This window comes from Phascolarctos cinereus, unplaced genomic scaffold, assembly GCF_003287225.1.
Source record: "Phascolarctos cinereus isolate Bilbo 61053 unplaced genomic scaffold, phaCin_HiC Scaffold_1;HRSCAF=81, whole genome shotgun sequence".
Taxonomy (NCBI): Eukaryota; Metazoa; Chordata; class Mammalia; order Diprotodontia; family Phascolarctidae; genus Phascolarctos; species Phascolarctos cinereus.
In genome coordinates, this window is record NW_027555514.1 from 215,785,558 (window position 1) to 215,800,337 (window position 14,780).

At 45.6% G+C, this 14,780-nt stretch overlaps 1 protein-coding gene across 6 annotated transcripts in view; it reads right to left on the reverse strand.

Annotated features, from left to right (window-relative positions):
* CSAD (cysteine sulfinic acid decarboxylase) overlaps positions 1-14,780 on the reverse strand; it is a 68,950-nt gene that overhangs the window by 27,567 nt on the left and 26,603 nt on the right. For 2 of the 6 annotated variants that reach the window (XR_002320622.2, XM_020966218.2), the window contains exons 6-12: positions 14,606-14,721; positions 14,287-14,366; positions 13,524-13,578; positions 12,842-12,958; positions 12,671-12,735; positions 11,898-11,979; positions 11,092-11,291 (exon numbers count right to left, since the gene is read on the reverse strand). Coding sequence is in view for 3 of the 6 variants with exons in the window: in XM_020966218.2 (XP_020821877.1) it covers positions 11,092-11,291; positions 11,898-11,979; positions 12,671-12,735; positions 12,842-12,958; positions 13,524-13,578; positions 14,287-14,366; positions 14,606-14,721 (715 nt within the window). In the remaining 3 variants the exon portion in view is untranslated. Of the gene's footprint in view, positions 1-4,731; positions 7,481-9,910; positions 10,001-10,112; positions 10,165-11,091; positions 11,292-11,897; positions 11,980-12,670; positions 12,736-12,841; positions 12,959-13,523; positions 13,579-14,286; positions 14,367-14,605; positions 14,722-14,780 lie in introns of those variants that run through there. The other 4 variants (XM_020966217.2, XM_078145454.1, XR_013482477.1 and 1 more) reach the window with 4 other exon arrangements.

Below are 14,780 nucleotides of genomic sequence, written 5' to 3' on the forward strand. Positions count from 1 at the left end.
AGAGGACATAAAGAAACATAAAAGGCAGTTCCTCTTCTCAAAGAGCTCACAGTCTAATGAAAGAAATAACATACAAACAACTATGCATGATCAAGCTATAAACAGGATAAATTGTAAATTATTAACAAAGGGAAGATACTAGAATTAAGAAAAATTGGAAAATGCTTCCTGTAGAAGGTGGGATTTTAGTTAGGACTTGAGGGAAGCCAAGAAAAGGCTGGGGAAAGCCAGTGTAAATACCTACAGTTGGGAGATGGAATGGGTCTTATCAGAGAAACAAGACCAGTACCACTGGATCACAGAGTACATAGGATGGTGTAAAGTGTAAGAAGACTGGAAAGGTAAGCAGGGAGGGGAGGTTTATGAAGGGCTTTGAGTGCCAGAGGATTTTATATCTGATATAAGAAGTGATAGTCACTGGAATTTATTAAATGGATGACATGGTCATAACTTGTATTTTAGGAAGATCACTCTGACAGCTGAGTGGAGGAAGGACTGGAATGGGGAAAGACTTGTGGTTGGGAAACGATATATCAGGCTATTGAAATGGTCTAGATAAGAAGCCATGAAGGTCTGTAACAAGGTGGCGGTAGTTTCAAAGGAGAGAAGAGGGTATATTTGAGAGATGTTACAAAAGTAAAATCCACAGGCCTTGGCAACAGATTGGAAATGGGGGGTAAAATAAGAGTGAGGAGTCAAAGATAACAACTAGATTGTGAGCCTAGGTTCCTGGAGGGATGATGGTACTCTTGACCATAAAAAGGAAGTTTGGAAGGGGAGAGGGCTTGGGAGGAAAAATAATTAATTCAGTTTTGAGTTTAAGATGTCTACAAGACAAGCAATTCAAGGTGTCCAATAGGCAGGTGCAAGACTGGAGGTCAGTAGAGAAGATTTAAGAATCATCAGCACAGAGATAACTGACTCCATAGGAGCTAATGAAATCACCAAGTGAAAGTTGGAGAAGAGAAGAGGGCCAGGACAAGTCCTGTGAGACATCCACCATTAGCAGGATGAAGATCCAATAAAGACAACAGAAGTGGTCAGATAAGTGAGAAGAGGGATCAGGATAGAGTAGTGTCACAGAAACCCAGGGAGAGGGCAGCAACAAGGAGAAGGAGGTGATCAACAGTGTCAAAGCCTACAGAGAACGTGAGGATTGAGACAAGGCCATTAGATTTGGCAACTACAAAATTGCTGGTGACTTTGGAGAAAGCAGTTTTGGTTTAATGATGAGATTAAAAGCCAGACTGTGAAAAAGACAGTGAGAAGAAAGAATTGTTTTGTATATCTATTGTAGATGGCCTTCTCAAGAAGTTTAGCCACAAAAAGGAGGAGAGATATGGGGGCAGGGGAGGGAAGGCAGGATGGATGGATCAAGTGAGGGGTTTTTTTTAGGTGTGTGGCGGGGAGACAAGGGCATGTTTGTACACAGTGGGGAAGCAGCTGGGAGACAGGAAGAGATTGAAGATAAGCGAGAAGAACAAGGGAGTGGGGTGACAGAGAAGCAACCTGCTACAGGAGATGGATGGAATAGGATAATTTGTGCACATAGAGCGGTTTGTCTTGGCAAAGAGAAGTGCCATCTCATCATGTGAGGTGGGGATGGAGGAGGCCATAGCAGAAAGCATCTGGGTGACATGAGATGAGGAATGGAGGAGGAAGAGCTCTTGGGGAATGGCCTCAAATTTTTTCAGTAAAATTTGAGAGGGTGGGAGGAGGGGCAGGCAAGGGAGATTTCAGGAGGGATTTCTATTGGCATCTGCCTTCTAAAACTACTCTGAGAGCATAGACTCCCCTAGAAAGAAAATGATTTGGGGATTTCAGAAGAAAACATTTTCCTTTTTCCTCCTCAGGCTTCCACATCTTTTTTTTTTTTTGTAAATAGTACTTTATTTTTTCCAATTACATGTAAAGATAGTTTTCAACATTCATTTTTTATAAGATTTTGAATTCCAAATTTTTCTTCCTCCCTCCTCTCCCCCCTCCCCAAGACAGCAAGCAATCTGATATAGGTTATACACGTACAATCAATACATTTTCCTCTCTATGGAATCCACACTATCTGATTAACTCAGGATATTAACTAAGGACAAATTCCAGTTCCCCTGCTGCCTTATACTGTGACTTCAGTCTCTTAATCAGCACTTCTAGCAAGGGGCTAGAGCCTCTTGGCACGCTGCCCAGGTAATTCTCCTTCTTTTCACTTGAAGGCTATATTCCAGGATTTTACAGCCCAGCAAATTCCCTCTCTACTATCCAAGAGATTGGGGGTTCGGGTTCTTGAATTTAAAGTTGCTAGAGGCAACTCTCAAGAACTCTCACCACTTAGCAAAGTGGTTCCCCTTACTGCCTCCCATGTCTTGGGAAGCAAGGTGACACCACTGCCTCTCTGAAGATGAAGCCAAGAACTTGGGATCCAGAAACTATTTTTTTTTCTTGTATACTTCTGCCCCAAGGCAGCCATTAGCAGATTATGGAAGTGGGTGGAAGAAAACTCTCCGGAGAACCAGCTTCTGATGTTAACTCTGATCTGTGTCATTAATATCTTTCTGGAAAAGGCAAAAGGGTATATGGATAGCCTATATCAGATTGTGCATCATCTTGGGGAGACTGGTCGGGTGGAAGGGGGAGAAAAATTTTAAACTCAAAAGCATATGGAAGTGGTTGTTGATAAATCAAAATAAATTAATAAAAAAGAAAAAAGGGAAAAGGAGGAAAAAAGCCCCCAAAAGATCTGTTGTTTTATAAGCCAGTATAACCAGGGACTCTTTCCATTAAAGTCTGCCCCACAATAGCAGCAGCAAACCAATTAGCATAACGGCAATGTGCCAAGGGGCACGCCCATACATTCCATATAAAGATACAATTAAAACTCCAAAGGCTTAACCACCTTGTAGATCATAAAATGAGATAATATACAAAATGAGGTAATATGTGCCTTGAAAACTTTATGGGGCTATTAGTATCAAGTTGATGGGGAGCTCCCCTGATTGGCCACTGGCCTACGAAGGGGCAGCCTGGTAGAGTTGGACATGGCACTGCGTATGGAGTCATAAAGACCCGCGCTCAAATTTGCCTCAGACACAAGTGACCCTAGGCAAGTCACTTATCCTTTCTGTACTTTCCTTGCCTCATCTGTAAAATGAGAGTTGAACTTGACAGCTTCTAAGGTCCTTTCCAGATCTGAATCTACGATCCTGTTATCTTATGAATCCCCTACATATCCATCCACACCTTAACACATCCTTCAAGGACCAGGTTAATTTTCTGCCTTCCCTGGCGGCTTCAGATAACACTGATCTTTATCTTTTTCATTCTACAGCCTTTTTTTTGTACTTGCCTGTACTGCTCATCATATTCTATAACTGTGTGAATCACACCATTTAGTACTTCACATGTTGTTATGACCATACAATACTGATATGTCATGGTACCTTCCTATGCCGGTCCCTTCTGCTATGTCTTCTCTAACTCTATTGTGTCTCATATTTCTTTTGTATTCTGCAGGTCCTAGCACGGTGCTAAGTACATAAACCTACCATTTGACCTTTGAGGGTGCTATGGGACTTCTTGGAGAACTAAAAGGAGTATCAGGGAGAAAGACTGAGTCCCATATACATATCGGTCTTAGAATCTAGGAAAAGGTGTGGATGTGATACTGTATGGCGAGAATTTGGGGTTGTAAATAGTTGATTGTTCCGTTTGAAATGTTCACTGAATCAATCCTGGAAAAGTGATAAGAAAACACACCTTCTTCCCCTCAGTAAAGCTGGATTCCATGGATGTGGGATGCAGCATATACTGTCAGACATGGTCAGTGTGTTGGTTGGATTTGCTTAAATATCTTTCTTTGCTACAAAGGAGGATTCTATGGCAGGTAGGAGGTGGAAGTGGGAATGTTTAAAGGGAAATGCCTGTGGTATCAAAAACTAAAAGGCAATAATAAAACATAATTAATAAAATTTTAATTGAGAACTGTTATAAGTTTACAAAGAACTTTCCTTACTCAATCCAGGTCACAGGACTGCCTTAGGAACTCTAATCTGTGTGTCTACCCATGTGTCTTTGGTTGGGGGCAGGGAGGGGTTGGCTTCTCCGATGATCAAAATTCTGCCTCTACCATCCAATCCCTCTCTTCCAGTTTAGCATTTAGAGGCAGATTTGGGACCTACCTCCCCCCATCTTGAGCTTCCCAGACTTCCTTAGGAAGAAGACTCAGAATTACACTTGTCACTCATTTAATGGGAACACCCATTTGTTAGGATCCACATATGCTTCTGTAAGATATTCATGGCCTATGTAAGACATCCACATGTGATGTCTAAACATAGAGACAGGATGTTCAAGAGGAGGCGTGGATAGATATCTGAGGAATCTTGCCCACCCCTCTCCAAGGCAGACTTCTATTCTTGTCTTCAGGGGAGCAGGAGAGGGGACCATGAAGCTGGCCATTCTGCTTTCTTGTAAAAGAAGGGGTACCTCATAGGGGGTCATGACCTACAGTTTAAGAAGTGCTGAAGGGGTCTTAAGTGGAAGAAGTTTAAAAAGCCCTGCCAAGAATTAGACCTCCCCAAATATTGCTGGTCCATGGGGATGACTGCTTTAAAATAAAAAAGCCACCAGTTTCCCTGATAGTCATCTCTTAACAGGAAAGGGGACCCAAAGTTTATACCCACCAGCTTGGCCCCTTTCCACCAAATGCTAGTTAACATAAAAGACCACCACAAATAGTGAAGAGTGAGTAAATACTTTTATATAAACAGACGACAGAGATTGGAGAAGTTCTACAGATTAGAATATATCAGAAAATACATGAGTAAATGAGTTCTTTAGATAGGTGATCTTGTTCTTTAGGCAGGATTAAAGCGAGATCTCGATTAACCAAGTGAATAGCCTCAACCTAACTCAAGGGGAAATTCCCCAAAGTCTCTAAGGAAGCACTTGTTGAAAAGCCAGTTTCCCCTACACGTCTACAAGAAAGCATTTCTATTTCTCCCACCTGGAATTGGTCCCGAAAAGTGTGGAAGCAGGATTGTTATCTCTTAAAGAAGAAAGTGAAGAATGCCTCTCTTCAAAACTTTCTGCACCAACTCTACCCCTCACACAGCAGACAATATTCTTTCTACCAATTAGAAGTCTCATGAAAAAAACGCTCCCAGCTTGGCTGGAAACCCTAGTCACACAGCCAAGTTCCTGCCCCAATAATTTTAATCCATACCTTATTCCTTCCAGGCCCTAACATTCTCTATCACCCTTCCCTACTACTTAACAAACAGCTGCTGCACAAAAGCTAAAGGAGGTCGTGCAACAAAACTGACTACGTTATAAATTCATGTTATCCATCTCAACTGGGTCCTCTCTGCAGCGAAGCAATCCTTCTGTTCCTCTCTGAGTCTCTCTCTTACCCCCCACAGAAGCTCTTCCAATTCTTCTCCCCTTTCCTTAAGCCTTCCATACATCACCTTCCTCTCAACATTTCAGCTGAGAACTTCCAACTTTCCTAAGAAAATGAAGGCCATTTTACCTGAGCTCTCTCATTTCCACTTCTCTTCATCTCAAAACCACTTGACATCACTCCCCACTCTCTCCTCCTTTCCCCTAGTGTCTAACAAGTGGCCCTTCTCTTTGCTAAGATCAACCCTTCTATATGTGCCTTTGATCCATCCCCCCTCCCATAATCTCCAACAGATTACAATCCCCACTTCTAATCTTTAACCTTTCCATATCTACTACTTCCCTCCCTTCAAACATATCCAAGTCTCCCTCATCCTTAAAAAAATCTTCCCTAGACCCCATCATACATTCAGGTGATCACCTTCTATCTCACCACCCCTCCTTGGCTAAACTTCTGTCTTATACTTGTTGTCTCCAGAGTCATTCTTCAACCCCAACTCAAACTGCTCTCTTCAAAGTTACTGATGATCTCTTACCAAATCTGATGGTCTTTTCTCACCTTTCATCCTTCTCAATCCCTCTGAAGCATGTGACACTACAGACCATTCTCTTGTTCTAGATGTTCCCTCTTCTCTAGGTTTTTGTGACAATTCTCTTTCCTGTTTCTCTTGCTAATTCTCACTCTCCTTTGCTGGCTCGTCACCCATATGATATGGGCACACCTGCCATCTTCTCTTCTTTCTCTTGCTAAACTCCTCAGCCCCCACTGATGTACTTATCTCTATGCAGATGACCCACATATTTATGCATGCTGCTTATCTCTGCCCTGAACTTCAGTCCTATATCACGATTGGACATTTGAACCTGGATATACTGGAGTCATCTCAATCTTAACATGTCCTAAAGAGAACTCGTCATCTTTTCCCCAAAATCCACCTGTCTCACAAACTTTCCTATTTCTGTCCAAATCCTCCCAGTCTCCCAAGTTTGTAACCTGAGAGTTACCCAAGTCAATAAGGTTCCTCACTCTTCAGCCACTCACAAATACATTCAGTTGCCAAATCCTGACATTCTGCATCATCCCTTGTATCCTGCCTCTTCCTTCCACTCACACACGTATCCTTGCCTAGATTAGTGCAAAAGCCTAAGTGGACTCCCTACTTTGTCTCTCCCCACTGCAATCCACCTTCCAAATAGATGCCAAAGTAGTCTTGCTTAAGCACAGATCTGACAGCCACTCCCCTACTAAAGGAACTCCAAGTGGCTCCCGATGGCCTCCTGAATAAAATGTAAACTCACCTGCTTATTTTTCAAAGCCTCTCAGAGCCTGGCCCCCATCTACGTGTTGTACGTTGCTCCCGTTCCCACACTCTGAGATCTGCCCAAAAAGGCTTTCTCTTTGCTCCTCACACACAACACTCCACCTCCTGCCTCTATGCCTTTGCCCTGACCATCCTTCATGCCTGGAATGTATTTCCTCCTTCGCTCCAGCTCCGAGAATCTCCCTCTTCCTTCAAGACTCATCTACATCTACATGAAGCCTTTCCTGATCCCCGTAAATACTAGTGCCTTCCCTCCCAATCTAACTTGCATTTAACTACTCTGTATTTATTCTCATTATACGTCTATTCTGTATATTCTTATACATATTACTATCTTCTCCACATGAAGATGCCCTCCACCAGAGTTGGGATTGTTTCCCTTTTTGTATTTATATTCCCAGCACTTAGTACAGTGTCCGGCACATACTAGGCCCTTAATAAATGATTGCTGATTGCCTAATTGATTCCCTTCTCTTCCTCCACGACCTCTCACCATCACCAATTAACTTCAGGGCAAACAAGGTAGAAAGAGAATGTAAAGAATGCCTGACATTTATAAGAACTGTAGCTTATTAGTCAGCCTCGGCAAGTTATAAGTCCTGCCCCAACCGCTCCAGCTCATCCAAGAAGAAGTCTAGGTCGGCTGTGCGCAGGGCTGGGTTACCCACAATCAGGCGGAAGAAGTTGGGCAAGGTTCTGTGGGGCTGGTAGCCCACCATCATGGAGCCCTCTTTGACCATCCGCTCCTTCAGCACCGGTGCCACCTGCAGGAGATATAGGCAGGGCTCATAATTCCCCATCCGGACCCCATAACTGTCTTCCTTCACAAACCAGAATGCTAGCGAGATTCCACCTGCTTCTCCAATTGTCACATCTCGAGCCATTTAGCTGAGCTTTGTGGTTCCTCTGAGGTTCGCTTTTTTTCCCCAGCCCCATGTGACCCTTTTCATTGAGCAGGCAGACCTGGTGCTTAATGTCATTCATTCATCTCTGACTGAGATCCAGAAGGTTATATGACTTGTCTACAATAACATAAGGCAGGAAGAAGCACAGGCAGGATTTGAACCCAGACCTTGCAGACTCTCTTACACCACAAGGTCTGCCCCAAGCCTCTATAAAATCCCACCCTCACCATCTGCTAAATCCTCTCCCACCCCTGTTTTCACCACCACGCTTTGTTGTCTCTGACATCTTCCTCTCATATATTCCTCTACATCCAATCCGTCAGTACAGTCAAGCTGTAATGCTTCCTTCTCCCTCAGAAAGCTTGAAGGTTGTTGAGAATGACAGAATGTGGCCTCCTTAAAGGCAGGGCCTGCGCTTCATTTGTCTTCATATCCCACCATCTAGCACAGGAGGTCCCTAGTAACACTTGCTGATTGACTGATTGATTAGGACACAAATATAAACAAGAGGACACACTGATTTCACCAGAACTTCATGCTACAGGAACTGGGAGGAGGGAGAGAGTATTCAGCCTACAACACACCAGATACCTGCTCTTTTCTCCTCGCACCACTCATGTTCAGGCCCTCACTGGTTCCTGCAATAACACTCAGGCTGCTCGCCTCCCATCATCTCCCCCCTCAGTCATCTTTGAAGCCACATTCCAGGTGGCTTCTATCACTAAAACAACACTTACAGGGGCAGCTAGATGGCATTATGGATAGAGCACTAGCCCTGGAGTCAGGAGGACCTGAGTTCAAATTCGGTCTCAGACTAGACACTTGGCACTTATTAGCTGTGTGATCCTGGGCAAGTCAAAAGTTAACAACCCCTGCTCTAGAACCAGAGATGTTTTTGGTTTTTTGCTGAGGCAATCGGGGTTAAGTGACTTGCCCAGAGAAACACAGCTAGTAAGTGTCAAATGTTTCAGGCCAGATTTGAACTCAGGTCCTCCTGACTCCAAGGCCAGAGTTCTATCCACTGTGGAATTTGGGGTCAAAAGACCTGGGTTCAAATACTGGCATCACTCCTTACTATCTGACCTTGGGCATTTTTTACTTCATCCCTCTGCCTTTTGGATCATCTAACTGTAAAATAAGAGGGTTGGATGGAGCTTTAGGGTCCCTTCTAACTCTAAATTCTATTACCTCTTTTCAAATGAACCACTCAGTTCTACAACCTTCAGTTAAAACAAATACTCCTAATAAATACCTTTTTTTGTGCTTCTTTCCTCATTTGTCAAATGAAAGGGTTGCACAATATATCTAAACTCTCTCCCAGCTTTACCATTTGATGACTCTCTAACAGAATCTCTGACTTTACACAACTATCATATTTAAGAATTTTAAACTACATTTTCAATTTCCAATTTTAATTTTAAACTACGGTGATCCTCACAGCACCTCTACGAGGTGGACAGGCCTGGTGTTCTTATACTCCTTCTATAGATGAGGAAACTGTGGTTTGGAGAGGTTCAATGACTTGCAGAGCATTGGGTCATCAAAGGACCCCAGACTGAGGGTCAGAAGAGCTGCAGCCCAACTCTGCTATTTATTATCTATAGGACCTTGGGCAATCAGTGATTCCCTCTGGGCCTTAGTTTCTTCACCTATAAACTGAGTAGGTTAGATTAGAGGATCTCTCTGGCCCTTTCTAAATCCTATGAAGCTGGGATCTGGCCAGAGTCTCGTGGCCAGTAGGGAGCAGAGGCAGGATCCAAACCTAGGTGTCCTTCCTTCTAGGCACACTCTGGTCAGTCCAAGACTGATCCTCACCTCTGTCTCCTTGTTCTTGGGGTGGATAATCTCCCTGCTGCCCCACCCCACCCAGCCCACATAAGACTAGAAGCTTTCCCGTTAAAAGGACTGGGTCTCCTTTCTCCCCTAAGTTTCCAGTAAGAGGTGTGTGTCCCCTTGTAGCACACGTCTACATGCTGGGCCTGGCTCAGAACAAGTTGATAAACTTCTATTCATTATTTTATCTTCTTGCATTCCAAAAACAAGCTTTGTTTTACCCTCTTTTCTGCTTTCCCCAAATAAAAGTCCAAGGAAACAATGAATAGGGGGTACTGGACTTTCTCTTAAAGCCCCAACCCCCTCCAAAGACCACACATGAGGCAGAGACAACGCATTACATATTTCCGGCCACCAGGTGACAGAAGCGCACCACCTAAATTTCTGCCCCCAGCTCTAGGCCTAGAAAAGAAAGAGAGAAGGAAGGAAGGATGACAACCTTCAGCGCTTACTTACCTTAGCAAGCTTCTTGCAATAATCAGCACTGTCTTTCTGGCCACGAAGGCTGGGGGGCACGTACCAGAAACATACATTTACATACTCTGGCTGGGAGGGAACAAATGCAAAGTACAGATCACGGAAATGAGTAGACCATGGGGGTAGCCAATCCTCATCTCCCTCAGGGGAAGGAATTAGTACACAAAGAGGGGGATTATACCTCCATGACCAGCTCAAAGCCCTTCCGCATCTTCATCTTCTCTACAAAGTACCTACAAAAAAGCAGGTGCCACAGGGGAGTGAGGCAAAGGAAGGTGAAGGGGCCAAATGAAGGGCGGCACGTGAATGTAATAAACAGATAGTGACTGCGTCATCAGAAGTGGTGACTATGCGGCACTCAGAGAATTCTGAGAGAAGAAAGCAGTACCAGGAGAACAATCATTATACGTAATGACTTTAACAACATAAATGAAAACAACACTGAAAGACACCAAAGATGAACTACAACATAATGGTCAATTCTGATTCCAGTGCATTAATGACGAAAAACAATTCCCTTCTCTTGGTTAATGGTTGCAGAATACTCAATGTGTAATGTCTGTTGATTTCTCTGTTATAAGGGAGAGTTGGGGGGCGGGTTGGGTTATTGGGAAATATCTGTGGCATGAAAAACAAAAAAAAGCATCGATAACACTTTAAGTAACTGAATTTATATGATTAGAGGCAGCTTGGCATAGTGAACAGAGACCTGGGTTCAAGTCTCCCATCTGACAGATACTTATAAACCAAGGCAAGTCACTTAAACTTTCACTCTTCTAGAAAACTCTCTAGGGCTGTAAGTTGCAGAGGTGCCAACCTGGACTGGTAAAGGGAGTTTCTGACACCAACAAAATCATAGGTGCAGACTTTAGCCTGAAATTAAATAACATGTTAATAGACAAAGAGGGAAGGATGGGGCCACAGAGAGACAGGTAAAAAAGGAAACAAAGACAGCAAAGGGTCAAAGAAAGAGAGCCAAAAACAAAGATAAAGTGGAATGGAAAAAAGAGAGAGGGAAACAGAAGAAAGAGAAAAGAAACACAAGGACAGGAGCACATGGTCAGGTTCAGAGGCAGAGACACAGAGACTACTCTGAAAACAGGGAGACTCAGAAAGACAGACAGATGTTCTAAGCAGGCAAACCTCGGGGGCTCCCATACCGTGTGAGGGTGAAAGCCCAGTCCACACGTTGCTCCAGAGCAGATCCACCGACAGCCTTCCACATGAGCCACAGCTTCAGACAGTCGACACGACGGCCACACTGTATTACCTTGTCTCCTGTGTCCAGAGACACATCGTAGAACTTGTCTTGCTGAAACAGGTAGGTGGCCTGGGCTCCATGGCATTGCTTCATCAAGTTCTACAAGGGAAGAAACCCTGAGAATGTCCCTCAACTCTCGTCACCTCCAGTTCCTCCTGCCTGGTTTGGGAGAGAATCAAGGTCATCCCAGCCATTCCCCTCCTCATCACCAGAATCACAGAACTTCAGAGCTGGAACACACCTTCAAGACCACCTATCTAATCTGACCATCTCAGAGGCTAAACCTTGACCTACAGAGGTGATCCACGAACGGCTCAAATGCAGAGGACACAATTCAATTTGGTGGAGCAGGCACTGGACCTGGAGTCAGAGGACCTGTGCCTGAATCATGGCCCTTGTTATTTGCGTGACCCTGGACAAGTCACTTAACTTCTTGGCTTCAGTTTCTTCATCTTTCAGGTAACTCCAAGATCCTTTCCAGCTTTGAATCTATGATCCTGGGAGCTCTTCCCCCGCTCTAACCAGGAGCTCCCCTGTTATAATTCCAGACTTGAGCTTCTCTCTTTTACATAAAACCAGGAGAATGGGGAGTGTTGAGAGTGAGGGGTAGTCAGAGGTATCCAGGCAAGGAAGACAAAAGAGGCTGGGGAATGCCCTGATGATGTGGGGGTAAAGAGTACAACAGAGGGGTTCGGGGAGACCCACCGAGGTGTCCCGAAGGAGGAGAGCTGAGCACTGCAATCCCGTCGCCAGCAGCTTGTGGGGATTCCAGCACACTGAGTCAGCCCTGTGGAGAAAGCAAAATTAGGGTCACCCTGTCTCTCCCACAGCAGCCCAGTCAAACTGCCCCTTGCCCAAGCCAGTCCAATTATCTCCTCCTCTTCACGATTTCTAGGGCCTCCCTTGTTCTCTACCCTTACCCCTACCCTACCAGTTAGGAAGCACTCCCTTACATCTATAGATCTCCTACCTCAAGACCCCCCCCAACCATTCCTTTCTCCAGTACCTGACTCCCTTCTTTCACAATTTCCTTAGTTCTCATTTCTTGTTCTAGACTCAGAATGTGAAGAGTATAATTCAAATTTTTCTCCTAATCCCCTAGCTTCTTCTTCTACAGTCTATATGTAGTAATTCTAAATATTTTCCCTTTTCCTCCAACTTCTCCCAAGGCGTTTAATCGATGGTGGACCCACCTCCGCCTCTACAGTAGAACACCAAAGGACCAAGAGAAGAAACAGAAAGTTTGAGACAAACATGTACACACACATACATGTGTACATACACACACTGGGAAACGGTAAAGGGGGCACAGGGCACCCAAGAGAAGAAGAGGTGGGCTCTCTCATCCATCAGCACACCAGCTTCCACTGGACAGGGGCCCCTTCAGGCATCATGCCAGCACTGGAGAGTCACCCTGTGCCTATGGACGGACACACACACACACACACACACACACACACACACACACACACACACACCTCTCAATGCCGTCCAGGAGGTGCCGGTGTGTCTGAGACAGCAGGACGCTTCCACCCCAGGCTGCCTGTTGGAAGAGGGAGTAAAAGAAGGGGTACAAGGCTGCTCCTCTGAAGCCCACGCCCTCCCCCCAGCACACCCAGCACTGCCCCAGGAGAAGGCTAGGCACTCACATCCACATGCAGCCACAGTCCATGCTGCTGGCACACATTAGCGATGGCCTCCAGTGGGTCAAAGGCCCCCAGCACTGTGGTGCCCGAGGTGGCACTGACAAAGAGTGGCACAGCACCCTGTGGAGAGGGAAGGACAGTTTTGAAAGATCTAGAGATTTTCCCTCCCATCAATGCAGATTATCTGACTCCCCCTAAAACACCTCTGAAAGTCTTCCCAGCCCAGCTCTCCTTTCCATTCCCATCATTTGCTCTGTATGTCACCACAGCTCTAACAATCACAGTCACAGACCTAGAAAGAACCTGAGGACCATGTAGTTTATTCCTCTTAATTTATGAATAAGGGCATTAAAGCCCAGAAAGATCAGGTGGGTTGCTCAAAGCCACAGAACAAGCTGGACTCTCAAGTCTCTCTCCAGAAGCTACTTAATTCTTGTCTCTCTAGCAAGTACTCTATGCACCCTCCAGTCTCTCCTCCCAGCATGGAAGATCCCTGAGGGGAGAAAAGATGCTAATCTCCTCTTTCGTCCCCCTGTCCACGATCCAGGACCAGGCTAAGCTCTGCACACAGGTGGGCAGGCAGATGAAAAGCATCAGAGTGAGCCAACATAGGCGAAGAGACAACAAAATGAAGGCCCCTCCATAAGCTGCTTCCCCCTCCCCCACCCCAGCCCCGAGTATTTACCTCTGCCTCAGCTTGATTAATTTGTTTCTCCAAGTCCTCTGGGATCATCTTTCCCCTAGAAAGGGAGGCCAAGGAGACAGAGGCTCTGAATTCCAGCATCAGGAGGAAATTCAGAGGCCACAGGGTCCAGCTCATACCTGAGCAGCTCCCCTCCCCTAACCACCCTAGCAAATCACTGGGGGAGGAGGGGGGGCCCCCTCCTCTTCCAGACTGCTTAATTATCAGCAAGATTTCATTCCAACAAGCCACAAACTGTTTCTTTGCACCTTCTAGCCACTATTATCGTTCTCTCCTTTGGGGTTAGGTAGACTGAAGAGACTTGAAGCAATGCCCTTTCTAAAATGTGAACACAGACTCAAAATGTGGCCTAACCAGGGTGCGGCCAAGGTGAGGAGTATAAGGATGGCGGTACTCAGGAGCTCTAATCCCGGCCTTTCCTACAGGGCTGACGGTAGGGCAACAGGGCCATGGAGCTGGAGCTAGAAGGTTCTCAGAGGCCTTCCTCATTTCAGAGACGAGGAAACGAAGGCCCCGGAGGCGAAACGGCTTATCCAAGGTCACACAGGCAGCTGTGTCAGAGGGGATCTGAACCCAGCTCTCTGACTCTGGAGCCCAGTACTCTTTGGGAAGAGAGGGCAGAAGCAGCCACGTGGGGGGAAGAGAGGAAGGTCCTGCTTGAGTCAGGTGGACTAGGCCTGATGGCAGTAAAGAACAGACATGTCAATTCTGGGTCTGGGGCCATATGAACAGAAGCAACTTTCACCTTTCATCAGCCTTGACCAGTCGGATGCTGTCTGTGCCCATGCCCAAGAAAGCAGCTCCTTTCTGAAGAGAGTAGTGACTCTGAGGTAGGAGAGAGACAAAAAGAGACCAAATGAGGTGCAGAGTTGGGGAAGGGAGAAGACAACAGGAGCAGCCAGGCTCAGGCTAAAGGCAGAGCAGCCAAGAGATCTCGCCCCACCACCGGAGATTTGGCTAGCACGTTTGCTCTCAAGAACTAAAGTTGGGCAGAGAAGACTTGAGGATCTCTGGCTAAGCTGACAGGAAAGCAGGGATGGGAACCTCAAAACCGAGCCTCACACCTCCTGTGTTGTGAAGATGGCCAAGGGGGGCAGGGCCCGAAGTCCCCTTTGTTTGCAGTCAGGATACCGCTGGTAACGTGCTAAGTTCAGCGCACACATGTTGGAGATGGAGCCACCTGTCATGGGGAGCATGAGGGATGGATGGTGATGAGAGGGAAAACACACCAAGTCCCCT